Source organism: Poecilia reticulata, chromosome 3, assembly GCF_904066995.2.
Source record: "Poecilia reticulata chromosome 3, P_reticulata-male-v2, whole genome shotgun sequence".
Lineage (NCBI taxonomy): Eukaryota > Metazoa > Chordata > Actinopteri > Cyprinodontiformes > Poeciliidae > Poecilia > Poecilia reticulata.
In genome coordinates, this window is record NC_088832.1 from 30,141,282 (window position 1) to 30,157,238 (window position 15,957).

General features: G+C 37.3%; 1 protein-coding gene across 26 annotated transcripts in view; it reads left to right on the top strand.

Moving 5' to 3' along the window:
• Positions 1–15,957, top strand: part of madd (MAP-kinase activating death domain) — a 50,809-nt gene that overhangs the window by 5,267 nt on the left and 29,585 nt on the right. For 14 of the 26 annotated variants that reach the window (XM_008405665.3, XM_017303960.2, XM_081605448.1 and 11 more), the window contains exons 2-12: positions 1,246–1,444; positions 2,450–3,088; positions 5,635–5,938; positions 8,825–8,956; positions 9,098–9,211; positions 9,430–9,510; positions 12,908–12,964; positions 14,509–14,681; positions 15,253–15,488; positions 15,576–15,732; positions 15,822–15,925. In XM_008405665.3, coding sequence (XP_008403887.1) covers positions 1,386–1,444; positions 2,450–3,088; positions 5,635–5,938; positions 8,825–8,956; positions 9,098–9,211; positions 9,430–9,510; positions 12,908–12,964; positions 14,509–14,681; positions 15,253–15,488; positions 15,576–15,732; positions 15,822–15,925 — 2,056 coding nt within the window. In that variant the 5' untranslated portion in view covers positions 1,246–1,385. The remainder of the gene's footprint in view (positions 1–1,245; positions 1,445–2,449; positions 3,089–5,634; positions 5,939–8,824; positions 8,957–9,097; positions 9,212–9,429; positions 9,511–12,907; positions 12,965–14,508; positions 14,682–15,252; positions 15,489–15,575; positions 15,733–15,821; positions 15,926–15,957) is intronic. The other 12 variants (XM_008405675.3, XM_081605442.1, XM_008405677.3 and 9 more) reach the window with 1 other exon arrangement.

A 15,957-nucleotide genomic window follows, 5' to 3' on the forward strand; every position in this document is an offset into this window, starting at 1 on the left:
TTGTGGAGGAGTGCTCTGCACTGGCTGAATCAAGACTTCCATTCTTATTTGTCAATAATCATTTTAAAATGGCGACCATTTTGTAGTGATACTCATTTGCACTTTCAAGGAGCGGTATGGCTTTCTAATCACAGATTAATTTAAGCTGGTTTGGCTTTCCATGCCTTTTTCCACCTCCCTTTTTCTATGTGATCAATATCGTTTTTCCACTGCCATTCCACATTATTACATATAAGTTCTGAACAATAATTTCTGAAATTATTTGTTTAGGTTCCTTTCTCTAAATGGATTACTTGGATTAACATTTGATGAAAATTTCATGTCACTAGCACCTCTAGGAATATGTTCACAGTGAAAAATTGTGAGGTGTTCAATACTTATTTTACTCCCCTGTACGTACATCAAAATCCATTTTTCCAAAACAAAAAAGTAGTTCAGTCAATTTAAAAGTTGGATAATTTCCATAAAATAGTTTTGCGGTTGTACTTGCCAAAAATGTTTGATAACTGTACCCTCTAAGATCTTGGCTTAAAGAGTCAAAATGGAGCTGGTAAATAGTGGTAGATTCATGTCTTGGTGTTTGAGTTTGCTCCTATTACCTGTAAGTCCCAGGGCTTTAAGGGCCATAGTGCATGCTCTCAATGGTCCTCATTCTCCCGACAGCCTGTAAGCTGCTTACTACATCAGCGAGCCTCTTTTTATCCTCCAACAACAACAACCAGCTGGCACAATAGCGAATAAAAATGACTGTAAAACACACAGCGCTAGAAATGCAGTAGGGATTTACAGTGTATTTCTGAGTTGAATAATTATTAAAGGGATATTGTTGAATTGGGAGGGGGGACAGCTAGAAATATCTTGTGCTGTTCCAGTCTTGTTTCTTTGTCATGTTCTTTGTCTAGTAAAAATAAATTTAGTTCAACATTGTGCATTGTGTTTTTAATTTCCTGTAAAGGGAAATGTGAGGCAAGATAGTGTTGAGCTGTCATCTCCTGGCACAGCTGTAATACTGTTTAATCACAAGAATGCAACCTGCAGCCGATCTGATGGCATAAATGTTTGTAAAATATAAGATGAAGGTCCTGCCAATCACCAGTTAGAGCTGTTCAAGCAGAAAATCTGACTATACTGATCAACTGCCGATTTATTCACTCTTTTTTCTATTTAGTATTCTTTCATAGTAACATGCATATTCAAAAATAAACTGTCAGGTTGGTAATGATCATATTTTCTTGTGTTTTTCAGGTTTGTCTGTAGTGAATGGACATAATGATGACAAGGGATCTGAATTTCAGCTACAAACCTCCTTTGATGAAAATATACCATTGACACAAAGGGAACATATATCCTAGATGTCTTGACATACAGGATTTTAATATTCCAAAATGGAGAAAAAGAAAATATGCCCACGTCTTCTTGACTACTTAGTGGTTGTTGGAGCAAGGTAAGCACTGATCCCGACTGATGAATCTGTTATTGTCTTAAATGTATCTGAGTCATAAGAGGAGTCATGGGGGAGGGTGCTGCAACACGTAGGCCCCCACAAAACAGCTCCGCCTTACCATCTGCATGCCAGAATGCAAAGTTATCACCATCAGTAAAGCTTGATTCTTTCAAAAAGTCTTTATGGAATTTTTTTGCCTAAGCCAGTTGTTTTTAGATTTTATTTATTTCTTAGAAATAATTCTGTTAAACTAAAATTCAGAAACAGTGGTTGAATTTTATTTGGTACTATCCAGTTACTTATTTATAGTTGCTTTTCAATTTCAAGTTATTTCAGTGACTGTTGTGGGCTCTTCAAAGTTGGGTTCTGGCCCCCTGTAGTGTAGTTTCTTGCGATTCCCTTAAGACGATTTAATTAAATAGCAAAAATGATAATGAATATGATTCTAAGTATTGGAAGACATAAAGCTATCCTTTCACATAGATAAAAACTATATATTGGTATGTGTCACACCTTGTGTTATTATAGCCCTTTTTAACTTAGTAGAAACGCTCATCTGATCATTAGTGTGACAAGTCTATTTCGCTGTTTTTTTGTGGGTTGTAAGCTGAAAAGCTTGGGAATCACTGTTTTGTAGGTACGAGGAATGTTTCCCCCCATGTTTGTTGAAAAATTTGTTGAATTTCTAGAAAACATAATGGACATTTCAGACAATGTACATTTTTGATTTTCCTTATGAGCAAGGTAATTTTTGTCCACTTTTTGGATCTCTGGTTTTTGAGCTACTGACACACATTCAAAAATGTGATTTCCCTACTTTGTTTTGCCTAGGAGTTCTTTATATCTGTGTTTTAAACTGAACCCCTCTTTTGGAACAGTTTAGATTCCTATCCAAGCAATAGGATTTCCTCATTTCTTTCAGTTTTTGCATATAGATGTTGTAGCAGTTATAAAACCTAAGAGAAGCAAAACATTTCCTGGCATGTTTCTCCATCTGTTCTTCAGGCAACCAAGTAGTGACAGTGTGGCCCAGACTCCACAGCTTCTCCGACGCTACCCCCTGGAGGATCATCACGACTTCCCGCTCCCGCCGGATGTGGTGTTCTTCTGCCAACCAGAGGGCTGCCTGAGCATCCGCCAGCGCCGGGTCAGCCTGCGTGATGACTCTTCGTTTGTTTTCACGCTGACCGACAAGGACTCTGGAATCACCCGCTACGGAATCTGCGTCAACTTCTATCGATCTTTTCAGCGCGGGCATCACCGCCCTCGCGACAAGAGTAGCCATACAGAGACTGCAGCGCAGGCAGTGGAGAGCACTAATGAAGCGTCTGATGGAGGCAGTGGAGGCCATGTTGCTGCGCCATCCGCACCTGACAACTCCAAGTCTGAAGCCCCGTCTTCATCTGGAGAAGAAAGTGGGCAACCAGGTCCTGAGCAAACCCCTGGCAAGTCTCCACAGCACAAACGCAGAGCTGCCAAGATGGCTGCCAGGAACCGCAACAGTACGCTGACCTCGCTGTGCATACTCAGCCACTACCCCTTCTTTACCACTTTTAGAGAATGCTTATATATTCTCAAGAGGCTGGTGGACTGCTGTAGTCAGAGGCTAACCCAACGAGCGGGACTCTCTCGTGCCACCCAAAGGTGAGACTTCTGTGTTGTTGTTCTGGAGGTCAAACGCTAACTTTTCTGTTTTTTGTTTTAAAAAAAACAGAATGGCAACACTCAAGTTGTTCTTTTGTTCTTTGTTTCTTTTTGTTGGAATGGGGTGACATTGTTTCTGTCTGAATAGACTTTTTATTCACAAAATTGATTTTTTTTTTTCATTGTTAGCACAATGCTCAATCCACTAACGTTGTATTGACTGGTGCGCCTTTTACTGTCTCCAGGATAAATAATTTGCTGACAGCTCATCTGTTCACAAGGACTTGTTAGAAAATGTCAAGAAAATAGAGCAGTACGACTCAAAGAGCAAACAGCACAACATTAAGGCACCGGCTTGTGTTTTTAAATGGTTTATGAGCAAAAATCAGGCTTTTCCAGATCAATTCTGACTTGTATGCGATTGCTGATTCAGATTTTTTTCTTTTTTTTTTCTAATTTTTTAAATCTGGATATAACAACACATTGTTGCAGTTTTTTGACACAGGGCGTAATTCTGAATCAAACAAAAATGAAATTATAAGATCATCGTAATTTTTGCGTTTACGTATATGACCAAACTCGAATGTAAACAGAAAACTGTTGGAGTTTGTTTTGCAAATTAGAAAAAAAGCAGCAACATATTAAAAATTTTTTTGAATAACTCTAATCTCATACAGATTAATTGGTGCATCTCCACTCCTTTCTTTCCTCCTCATCCACATGTGATCTGTATGTTTAACATAACTAATAAAGGAGCCTTTTGTCTATAGTTCTGTGTGGTTTTGCTGGCCATCTGCAGCTTTTTTTTGTTTGTTTTCACAGAACGAGCTTTTGTTTAGTTTTCTTTTCTTTTGCACTTTGAATTATGAATACATTGTTGTATTTAATTTAATGCGTTTTGAGCGATTTATTCAATGTTAAGTAATACTTCATCAAGTATGACACTGATGTCTGATCCAGCATCTGTGTTTTCCCTTTCTTAGACTTTGAGGACTGTTTTTATGTTTTTGGATTCTTTATAGTTGTGTTGTGTTAAATATTGATGTGGTAAAGACAGCAGCTACAGATAATGGTCAGTAGTTTAAGGTAAAGTTGAAAAATACTTGGCTGGAAATATGATCGATGCAGGGTTGCTCAGGGTATGATTACTTCAGTAGAAACACCGTGGTGTTTTGGTACTGATATGACAGGTAATTCATAACATGATCCAACTTATTTTATTTAGAAAGCAGCCATTATCTGTACTACTTTTAACTACTTCTAGCATAATATATTAATCATTAATTATTTGTAGTTTCCACATCATTACTTATCTTGCTTTTTGTTTATGATCACAAATCTGAGAATAAAATTATATTTCCTTATGAGGGAGGGGGAAAAAAACCTAGGGTCTTAGTGAGTTGTAACATGTAGATGAGGGGCATCACTGTGTTAGTCTATACAGCAGGTGATACCTTTATTTACTCCAGGGCTTTTTATTTTCAAATATTCTATTTTGGATATTTAATGCTTTCAGTGACTGTGCATACATTTGAATAATGAAATTATTTAGACTTTAGCTTTTAAGCTAATTATGGGTAAAAGTACATATTTTTTACCCTTCGGTATTACAATTTATTATTGTTTTAATGCACTTCTCTGTAAGTAAAATGATCCAGTCTGTCTAGTAATTAGCATCATAAAATTGTAGTTAATCGTACAACCTGTGAGTGTATTGAAGCCAAATGCTTAACATACTTGAGTTTTTTTGTTTTTTTTCTGGATTGCCAGGTTGAAATGTTGGGTTGTGGTGACAGAGAAAGAGGAGAGTCATTGTTTAATGGCTTAGAGCACTTCTCACTATGGCAGCTCTGACAGATTGAGGTCTCCAGCTGCCTTTGGGCAGCAGCTGCGAGGTGGGAGGGCTCTGAAGGACTAATGGTTTACCCTCACTCCCTGCCTCACACACTAAATATACCCTTCAAGAACCAGAACGGTGTCACGCATGTGTTAAGTTGAGCCTTTTCAAATCAATATTTTGGTGATTGGCAAAGAGCCTCTTCTGTGTTTCAGTATCATTTACCCTTCAGGTTACTGATTTCACAGTTGGTTTGGTCATGCGTATTGGTAGCTGTCTGCTGCAGTAAAATCGGCCATCATTTATCTGCTTCACGATATTTTTATCATTAAATTTATCAGCAAAACTGTATATTTGCATGTCAATTAGATAATTTAGTTCTCTTGAATAGTTGTATTTGCATCATTGGAATTTAATTGTATCTGTGAAATTTAAGAATAAGTATTGCATTCTCTTATGTGTGAAGAAATGGTGTTTAGCAACAGTCTCCTGTGTTTGTTACGCCATTGTCCTTAGAAAATGTTTTGCAATTTAAGTGCAACTGTTGTATAGTTATTTTGGACATTTTGCAATTAGCAGACATAGACGCTAAAAATATTTAAGTTGACTGCAACTATTTAAATTTAAACTATTTAAATCCAACTATAAAGAGGAAATAATAACACAGAAGTTGGTTTAATGTGTGTGATCTGTTTGTGTATCTATGCAGGGACACCATGTGGCGGGTGTTTACCGGAGCGCTCTCAGTGGAAGAGAAGGGCAGTCAGCTGCTGGTCGACCTACGGGACATCGAGTCCTGGGTGTACCGGCTGCTGCGCTCCCCGGTGCCACTGGCAGGTCAGAGGCGCGTGGATGTGGAGGTGCTGCCCCAGGAACTGAAACGGCCACTCACCTTCGCCTTGCCTGACAACTCTCGTTTCTCCTTGGTTGATTTCCCACTGCACCTGCCCTTGGAGCTGCTGGGTGTTGACGCCTGTCTTCAGGTCCTCAGCTGTGTCCTGTTGGAGCACAAGGTAAGCATGGGAACAAGTCAGGAGTTCAAGATAGGCTCTGGTTATACCTTGGACCTTTTTATATCTGTATTTGCATTTTCAGTGAAGGTAATTTTCATGCATAAAATATGTTAATTAGAACCTCAGAAGATCAGCAAAACACTGAACACAGTTCCTCTGCTGTAAATTCTAAGAAAAAACTGACCAAGCTCTACCATCAGGCTGGATACCTCATAATTTATTCATTTTCTGATAAAGAAACTTGATTTTATTATTTTCTTTAGAGTGAATGAGTTTAACCTAACACCCACTGTTTTCTCTAAAGCAACTAACCTTACTAAGATTTGCAAACATAATGTTTTGCACCTCTCCCTTAAAACCCAGCTCTATTGCAATTACCAACTAGTGGCATTTTATCTTTAAGTAAAATACTCATTTTGGCAGAATAAAAAAGTAACGCTTATTATTCAGTTTCTGTTTATGGTTTTTATAGCCATTTGGTTTACACAAAGCATGAGAGAGAGGAAATGAGAACCCAGAGAAAAGCATCTCTTTTCTCTCTGTCATCTGCTGTCTTTCACCCCTTGAGCCATTGACTTGAGTGTAATTGGAATCCTTGTTCAGTTAGCTGGTGTAATGTTACTGTGGCACAGATACATAGGCTCATTCGAAGCATTTCCAGACCAAAACTTGTGCTTTTAGTTTCATACACAATGTTGTGGAGTTCCTCTGCTGTGTAACTTTTTGTGTTCCTTTTGCAAATTTTATGATAATCTGACTGGTATTCTTACTTGTTTACATTAGGAAATGCAAATTCAAATGTTTAAAACAAAAATCTACAATGACTTTTCAAAAATGTTTTTCAAAACTTTTCCAAAATTAAAGTTTCCAGTCTGCATCGCTATGAATCTAAAAATGCACTAAAATCCTCCAGGTTATGAGAGATATCAGGATAAATTTTACAATTCATTCCACTTTTTCCCTTTGCAAAACAGATCCTAGCTCACTAACTTTTTTTCTTTTCACATCTAAAAATATGAATGTTTGTCTCAGAATGGATACGTAATTTATTGTTTTTTCTTTTACAAAATCCTTTCCAAATAAATGACATCTACATCCAAATAATATGTGAGAGGACAAAGTTATACTGCTTCCTCATTAATTACTAGATTGTAAGTAAATGTAAGCCAAGAGGCCTTTCCATCTTTGGTAATTATTTATAAGCAGTAACGTTGTCTGTGTAATAATCCGCTGCCGTAAAACAGGATTTCCCTAATATTTCAAAACAAAGACAAAATAAATACAGAGCTAAAGTTTTAGACTGTCTGTATTAATAATCCTTTTCTATTGATTAGTATGGTTAGCATTCCAGAAATATTCATTTTTTGCTGGAATTTGGATTTACCCTGTCTGTTTTTGTTTTTTACCATTTTGCTGTAGCACTGGGCGTTTATGTCAGGAGACCATGAGCACAACCTCCTCACATGTCAGAAGTGCTGAAAGAGGTCTCAGTCAGTTAAATTCCCATTTTGAACTTAAAAGCTGTAATTTTCAGCAGTAGGATGATAAATGCGGATTTTGCCACTGTAAACGTGTGGATATTCACATTTAATTTATTGAAAAGCTGTAACTGTTCCAAAGTGTAAAAAGGTATTTCGCCTTCATGGACCTTTCTGTTCTACTGCTTTCTAGGAATGAGAATAAGAGTCTCGGCTGCGGTGGGGAGTAAATCCCAGGGTTTTAGTCATAAATTTGTAATCATTTCACAACATTTATACAGAGAAACTACATTATAATTTCTTCAAAGCAAGAGGACATTTGTAACACTTCCAGACATTAAACAAAGAAAGACTGAGAGGTCTGTTCCATAGGACCATTATCCACACACACCAGCAGCGCCTCAGGAATCGTGGCTGTTTTTTATTTATATTTCAGAACATATTGGTTTAAAATAAAACATTGTTTATTTGTTTACTATACTACGTTCAATAAAAACTATAGACTTTTGTTTTTGAATGAAGGATATAATTCTTCTCTGCTGTAAATGGATGCCGATGATGCAGTTAGCATAATATGAGCTTTAGACAATTTTAAACAGATAAGACTGAATTATTTGTAAATCCTCAGCACTCTCTCTACACAGAGCACCCTCCAAAAGTTCTGCCTTCATTTTAAGGATATTTACTTGATAAATACCCTGGTTATTTATTTATTTATTTTTAAAGTGGTATTAGTGGTAAAATAGCCAACTTAATTCTTCTACCTGCAGTAACAACTTCCACACTGAAGAGTGTGGTTGTTTTTGTGACACTGTAGTGCTTAGAAATATGAATTCTCTGATTAGAAACTGCCTGAACAAGATATCATTTAATCCCAAGGTATCATTTGAACTCACGTTCAAGATTATAAAATATTACAGGATGCATATAAAGGCATTGTTATCTCAATTACTAAAAAATACAACAAAAAAAAATAGTCATATAGATTAAAAGTTAAAATACAAAATGTCTGTAAAATAAAGTCAATATGTGTAAAATTTCCTTGTGTTCATCTGTTTGAAAAGCATTTCACATTCTTATATATTCCAGTCAAGCTGAACTAATTGAAAGCTGTCACACTGACATCTCTTTTGAGCTTTTTCTTCTCCCAGCTTCACTTGTTCTTGAAAGTCGGCTTTTAATAATGCTGTTACAAACTTGAGACAAAAACGGGCATTCTTGCATGTTAGACAACAAGGGAATAAGAACAAAGAAGTGAAGTTATTAAAAGACAGACGTAACTTGACAGTTTTACATTTGTAAAGTCTTAACATAATAGGAATGAGACATTAACTGCTTGAAAGGGGACTAGTAACATTATGTCGAATAACATTTATTGTGTTTCTTTTTACCATTATTTTCCTTTAAGGTCATTCTTCAATCGCGTGATTACAATGCTTTGTCCATGAGTGTCATGGCCTTTGTTGCTATGATCTACCCCCTGGAGTACATGTTCCCTGTCATCCCGTTGCTCCCTACATGTATGGCTTCTGCTGAGCAGGTAAGTGAAAAAATGAAACGCATGGAAATAACAAGTCTGAGAAACGTTTGAAATTAGCCGCCTATTAAAACTGTAAACACCATCTGTTGTTGGAATACCAACTTTTATGTACAAACTGGTTTTGCTTTCTCCTCCTCACAGCTTCTTCTCGCTCCCACTCCCTACATTATCGGTGTTCCAGCCAGCTTCTTCCTCTACAAATCGGATTTCAAAATGCCAGACGATGTTTGGCTTGTTGACCTCGACAGCAGTAAGGTGTGTGTGTGTGTCAACACAATGTTTTGCACATCCTGTCACTCCAGTGGCATGTTTTTACCAAATGCTGCTCCAAGACGGTGTCAAAAATAAAGCAGGAAATTAAAGGCCAACTATATAACCCCATAAAAGTACATTTTTTGTGGATTATTCCCTTCCTATTTAGAGATTATGTTAACCAAGTGAATTTTTAATCAAATGTCTCATGTGGCTTGCAGGTTATAGCACCCACCAATGCAGAGAATCTGCCCCCTCTGCCAGAGCCTGAAGCAGGCGAACTAAAGAAGCATCTAAAACAGGTAATCAGCGCTTTTTTTAAAAAGTCAATTTCATTCAACTGCCCTGTGGCAGCCAGAAACCAGTGATCCCAATGTTTTTATATGGCTGTTCCTTTTTACTGTGACTTGACCACACTCTTGTATACATGTAAAAATTCTCTTTCAGCAATTTGAAGAGTAGGTGGCTTCTTCATCATCTGGGTTGTATGTATTGTAGATGAGTGTGCGAGATTTTAAAAGGGCTTGTTTTTAGTGCACTAACATGTTATTATTATTTTTCTCTTTTCTTTTTGTTTCCATTTTGTTTGCATGCTCTAGCTGTTGGAGGTAAAGTCGGATACTTGGACCCAAATAAACCTTTTAGTGTTACTGATGGCAATCAGTTTCCCCTTATAAGCCTACTGAATAATTTCAGAGTCTGGTTCTGATTCATGAAAACAGCTTCATATTCAGTTCCTTTATTTTTTCATATAACAACCACAAACTTCAATGGCTTTTACTGTTATTTTACACATGTAGTGATGCTAAATGAAAATTGGCCCTGGATTTTGAAATTTTGTACAAATACAAATCTGTGAACTTTGGTGTGTTTGTGTGTTCACCAGATGATGCCTCTGAAGGAAATTATGTCCCACTGATTGCCTTTTGTAAAAATATTAACAACACAATTTCTCAACATCTCTGAACATCTCACAAAGCAATGTTCAATTCATCTGAAAAACAAATTGCAAACCTAGGAAGAAATGGACACCCATGTACACTGGCAGAGCCGAACAGGACAGTATTAATTAGAGAAGCCACTAAGAAACCAGAGGTAACTCTGGAGGAGCTGCTGAGATCTTGAGCTCAGGTTTACACTCCACAAACTTTTTTTTTTTAATTATGAAAGAATGGCAATAATACAGCCATTGCCTGAGGGAAAAAATACACTTTCTACTGCACATGATCCTAAATCTGTCATCCCTTAGATTAAAGGGATGACAGCCAGCCAAGTCATTGTGCGATGATATCCTTCTGTGTAATGCAGTGGGAATACTTTTCTTCTCTTCACCAGACATACAAGTTGGTCACTGTTGACAATAAGGTGCCTGGAGCAAAACTTAACTGTGACGAAAGATTTGATCTCTTGGTAAAGGTTGACATTCCAACAGGAATACAACCACAGACATAGATGTGTATGAAAACCCATTCAAAGTCCAGATCTAAATCTAATTTCACATCTGTGGCAAGACTTTAAAATTAGAGAGCACTGAGCAAAAATGTCAGTTTCTACATGTGCAAGATTTGTAGAGATAATATCCCCAAAATACATGCAGCTTTATTTGCAGAAATAGGTGGTTCATCTTGCATTGACTTGCAGAGGCTGAATACATATGCACACCCCACTTTTTTCAGATTATTTCTAAAAAAGTTTTCCTTCCGCTTCCAATAATGCAGTACTTTGTGTTGATCTATCTCAAATAATTCCAGTAAAATAAATTGAAGTTTGTAGTTGTAACATGAGAAAATTAGAAGAATTTTGAGGGGTATAAAACTGCTGCAAGGATTTTAGTTCCACAGTATAAGCATATAATGGCCAATTTGAGAAATTTGCCATTATAAATTGTGTATTTCTGCTGGACCCTACGAACAAACTTTGTTCATCCTCTGTAGCTGTCGAGTCTCAAATGAGTTTGAAAACAAATTCAAAAATGCCCAGATCTTGAACATACTTGACTCTGACTTTTTACCCTTTGTCATCCTATATTAAACCTGTACAAGCAATGAATATGGGACTGTGGACAACCCCACCTGCTGATATCCTTCTAAAACTTTCCTATCTATATTGGCTTGATATACATAATATGTGCTATTTTTAATTTTATTTTTATTTATTTTTTGCACTTATTGGGATTGCTAATTGGTACAGCTATTATGCTTAAAATTTCAAAAGTACCATTTACATTTCTCTTTGAGTTGGAGCAGAGACTTTGTTTTTTGTTCTACAATCTCACAGAAAAGTAAAATGTAAAAAAATATATATTAATTAAATCTGAATTTTTTTCAAAGTATTTGCGTTTTAAGTGTTTACATGAAGCTTTGACTTCACATAAAAGTTCAGAATCTTATTTTGTTTAAGACTGTTTTGGAGATTGCTTATCGTTTTTATACCAATATATGCGAAGCTTCACAACCCACTTTATTTGATCTAAATGCACAAATTAACTCAAGAATCTGCATAAAAAATTTTTTCCACAAGTGCAAGATATCTTCCAACGTACTTTAAGATAAGGATCGCTACTAATTATACCAGTTCTATCTTTATCAACCACTTTACTGGCAAAACACTGTATTTAGTTGCTCAAAGGCTGTTTTGCCTAGCCCAGATTTTCACAGGATAAAACTCAATTTGACTATTCATTTTAGTCATCAATTGGTTTCATCCACCTTGAATCAGAGCCAGTTTTATAGCTGTGTGTGGTTAGCAGCTCTTTCTTTGTGTGTGTGACTGAGAAGCTGGTTTGTAGGAGTGTGCTAAGCCTCAGTTTTTGCTAGCATATATTTGGAAATAAGCTCACAATGGTTTTTCTGTGAATGTAAACATGTCACAGAGGAATGCTTCACTGATTTTTCTAAAGACTTGGATGCCGTAGCATAATGCTGCTTGTGTGAGAGCCTCTGAAAATACTTGCACTCGTCTCTTCATTTTACAAATAAATCAGTCCTGCAAGAGACTGATTCATTTACTTTTGCAAATCTCAGATTGTTTATTTTTTTTAAGAAAATGGGAATTAGTTTCATTTTTTCCATTTTCTGTAGATGCAGAGGTGTGCAAGCATTTTATGTATTTCTGAAAAGATCTGCTGTTTTGTACTGTCATCTCCTCTCCATTGTAACCACTGGGTTTTCCCAGTTGGTGACCATGGATGTTTGTCCTGTCTCTCAAAGGCTGGATTCTGATGGTGAATTCTGGCTTTTGATCAAGTTATCGATTTGTCGGTTTCTCAATGTCTTATCATATTTGGTATAAAATCATCTCAACTTCTTCATCAGCCTTTTTCTCTGTCTTGCTTTCTCAATGTCTCTCTAAATTTGAATCCTCTTTGTTTCCAGACTCTCAATAAAAATCCAACTCGAGTCAGTTGTAGAATTTAAAAACAAAATAACAGAGCTAGAGTTGTTTCACTACAAAACTAGTATAAACCCTCTTCCTCACGACTTTAACTTTAAATTACTCACATGTTGGTGGCAACAAAATGTACTTGCTGTCAGCAGAGCAGAAAAAGTGGGAAGTACTTCTGAAAGGAGACAAAGAAAAGAAAGTAAAAAGGCAGATGCTGTTACCCTTCCATCATGTGATGTTCCAGTGTCTGTCACAAAACTGTCATCTCCAGCCTACATGTGATTCTCCTGGCATCTCTCTTATTCCCCTTCCTAGTGTCTGGTTAGATTGACCGTGATCACCCAAAAGCAGATCTTCTCCTCTGAAAATAAGGTTACTCATTTCTCCTCCTGTGGAATGTGTAATGCCCATGCACGGAAATCCTCTCTCACACATTGGTTTGCCTGTCATTACTTATTGTCTCTTGTTCTCTTGACCTATAGAAAATGCTAAAGAACATTTCAGATTGTCGCTGGACACTGTTTCTGATACACTGCTTAACTCTGGCTTGAGCATGTATGAATGTGCGTGCATCTGTTTTTGGCATAGTGAGTGTTCTCTTAACCAAAATAAGACAATAAAAGCTTATCTGTTTATCCCTTTGACAAAGTTAACATTCATCCTGACCCAGCAACTAAATGTTCCATTATGCTAAGCTAAACATTGAATCCTGAGACTGCAGCAGTTCCCTCTAAGCAAACCATGCATAGTGACTTACTTTCCTCCTTTTTCTCCTCTCTAAAATGGCACACCCACCACAGGCATCAACGTGTGTAAATTTGATCTTTGATGACCTTTTTTATTGTTGAGTCCAAACCATAAAGATGGGGAATCTTTGGATTGGGACCAATTTATAACGTTGTACCTACAATTATGTAGCTTCTGCTTCAAATTAAGTTTGTTGTCTACCTTCGAAATTGTTTAGGTGTTTCCAATAAGCAAAAGACTTAACATCTGTTTAAATCAACCTCATATAACCAAGTTTTAATGTAAAATTCGACACTATTTCCAATGACAACTGCTGTCTTAGAATTACTATAATAGAAAGCTTTATAAGAGCACACATTGCAGACCATACATGTTTTCAGTCACCCCCAATGCAACCAATGAAGAGTTTCATTGATGGATGAAACTAGATGGTTGATGGCGACATTTCAATACATTTCTTAAACTGGTCAAGTAAATTGTTCAATTGATCTTACAAAAATGTGGACAAGGTCCTATAGTGACAGCTGGAAGGATTCACCTCCTGAAAGTTTTCAACGACTGCTACCAGATTCCTATTGAGGCAGATGTTCAGAAACAATTATTAGGCTGATAAACACCTGTGGCAGCCAGCACTGAGATTTCAGTTTTCACAGTATGGCACACTTGAAGATCTCCAGGCATACACCATTACTGACTCAAAAGCAACAGTTTGTTCTGTTTTAAATGTTGATCAAAATAAGAGGTATAATCATATATTATCAAGAACACTGTGCTTACTGTGAAGCAGGGCAGTGGCTCCGTGATTCTGTGGATGGACTTTCCATCATCTGACATTGGAGTCCTGCAGCATTTGGATGACAAGATATACAGGGATTGCATAATTCTAAGATGGCAGTAAACAACACAACAATTGTGGAACACTGGTTTTTATTTAATAGCTGCTAGTTTGGCCACTTTGCCAATAAGCTTAATATGCCGTGGAGGTTGAATAATTTTAGATGCAGATATTATCTCCCTTGTTGGTGGTTACAAATAATAAATATGCCTATATTATATTCCATTAAACACTATTTCTAGAAGTTGTTGATGCCTGTAGTGGGAGTAGTCATCACAGCGTTGTTATTAGATCCATAGCGTCTTTTGTAATTTGTATCACTGGTGCCTTTTAGGCATTGGCCAGCATGAGTTTGAACACACAACCTATTCTGAACCTGGAGAAGTTCCAGGAAGGCCAGGAGATGACCCTGCTCCCTCCAGGACGAGACAAGGCTTCGCCATCCTCCACCGAGTTCAACCCTCTGATATACGGCAATGACGTTGATTCTGTTGATGTGGCCACCAGGCACGTAGTAAACTTACGTTTTCATAAAAATCTAAAGTTTCTGTTGGAACATTGAGCAGTATTAGTCTGCTTGGCCATGTGGATAGATTCCACTTTTGAAGATGGTAAGGTGACCCCTTTTAATCAAAAATACAAATTTGAGATCACTTCATGTTTGATTTATTTTTTTAAAGACTGGCAACACTACAGAAAAGTCAGAATACTGCATCTTATTAAAGATGAAAATGGAAGATTAGCTATGAAAAAAACAGAAACAACAATCCAGCAACTTGGTGTGTTTTCTACCATTTCCGTTAGTGTGCTGCCACCACCTTGTGGTAGTAACAACACATTACATACAATTTATGTTAAAAACAACCTTTAAGGACTAACTTCTGTGCGTAAGTTAGCTAAATTGACAATCCAGAATGGCTATTCAAAGCTTTTAAAATCAGTGTTAGCCCAAACACGATTTTAGAGTTTTTCAGGGGAATGTGCAGCCTTATTTTTTATTCTAACAATGTATCTGTTATAATATCACATAACATGATTTACCTTAATTAAAACATCTTAATTTTCTTTTTCATTTCAGGGTTGCCATGGTGCGATTCTTCAACTCTCCCAATGTCCTCCAGGGCTTCCAAATGCACACGCGTACTTTGCGGCTCTTTCCGCGACCAGTGGTCGCTTTTCAGTCTACGTCTTTTCTTGCATCTCGCCCACGACGCTCCTGCTTCGCCGATAAACTGTCCCACACCCAGGCGGTGGAATTCTATGGAGAGTGGGCGCTCAATCCCACTAACCTTGCCTTTCAGAGGATACACAACAGTAAGACTCATTTAACATGGTAGTAATCTGTTGATTAATCGTGTTGAATTGAATTGACCACCAAGCTGCTGTTTTTATCTGTTTTAGATGTATATGATCCATCTTTAATTGGAGACAAGTCAAAATGGTACGCACATCAGCTGCAGCCAGTGGTCTACAGAGTCTATGACGGAAGCTCTCTGCTGGTGGAAGCTATGGCTGGTCCATTGGAAGATGAAGGCAATGAGTCTGATCCTACAGACAGGTTAGGAAACCAGGTCCTTGTCTGATCTGGCTCATTTGTAACATATTTGTTGAGCAGCTTCAGATATTCTGTTCTTGGTTTTGTCTCAGTGGTAGTGACAGTGATAGATATGACGACTCCAGCTCTTCCTATTCTTCACTTGGGGACTTAGTGAGTGAGATGATTCAAGGCGACATCCAGGGGGATACACCAAGTATGATCTTTTGATTCAAAACCAACCCAGGC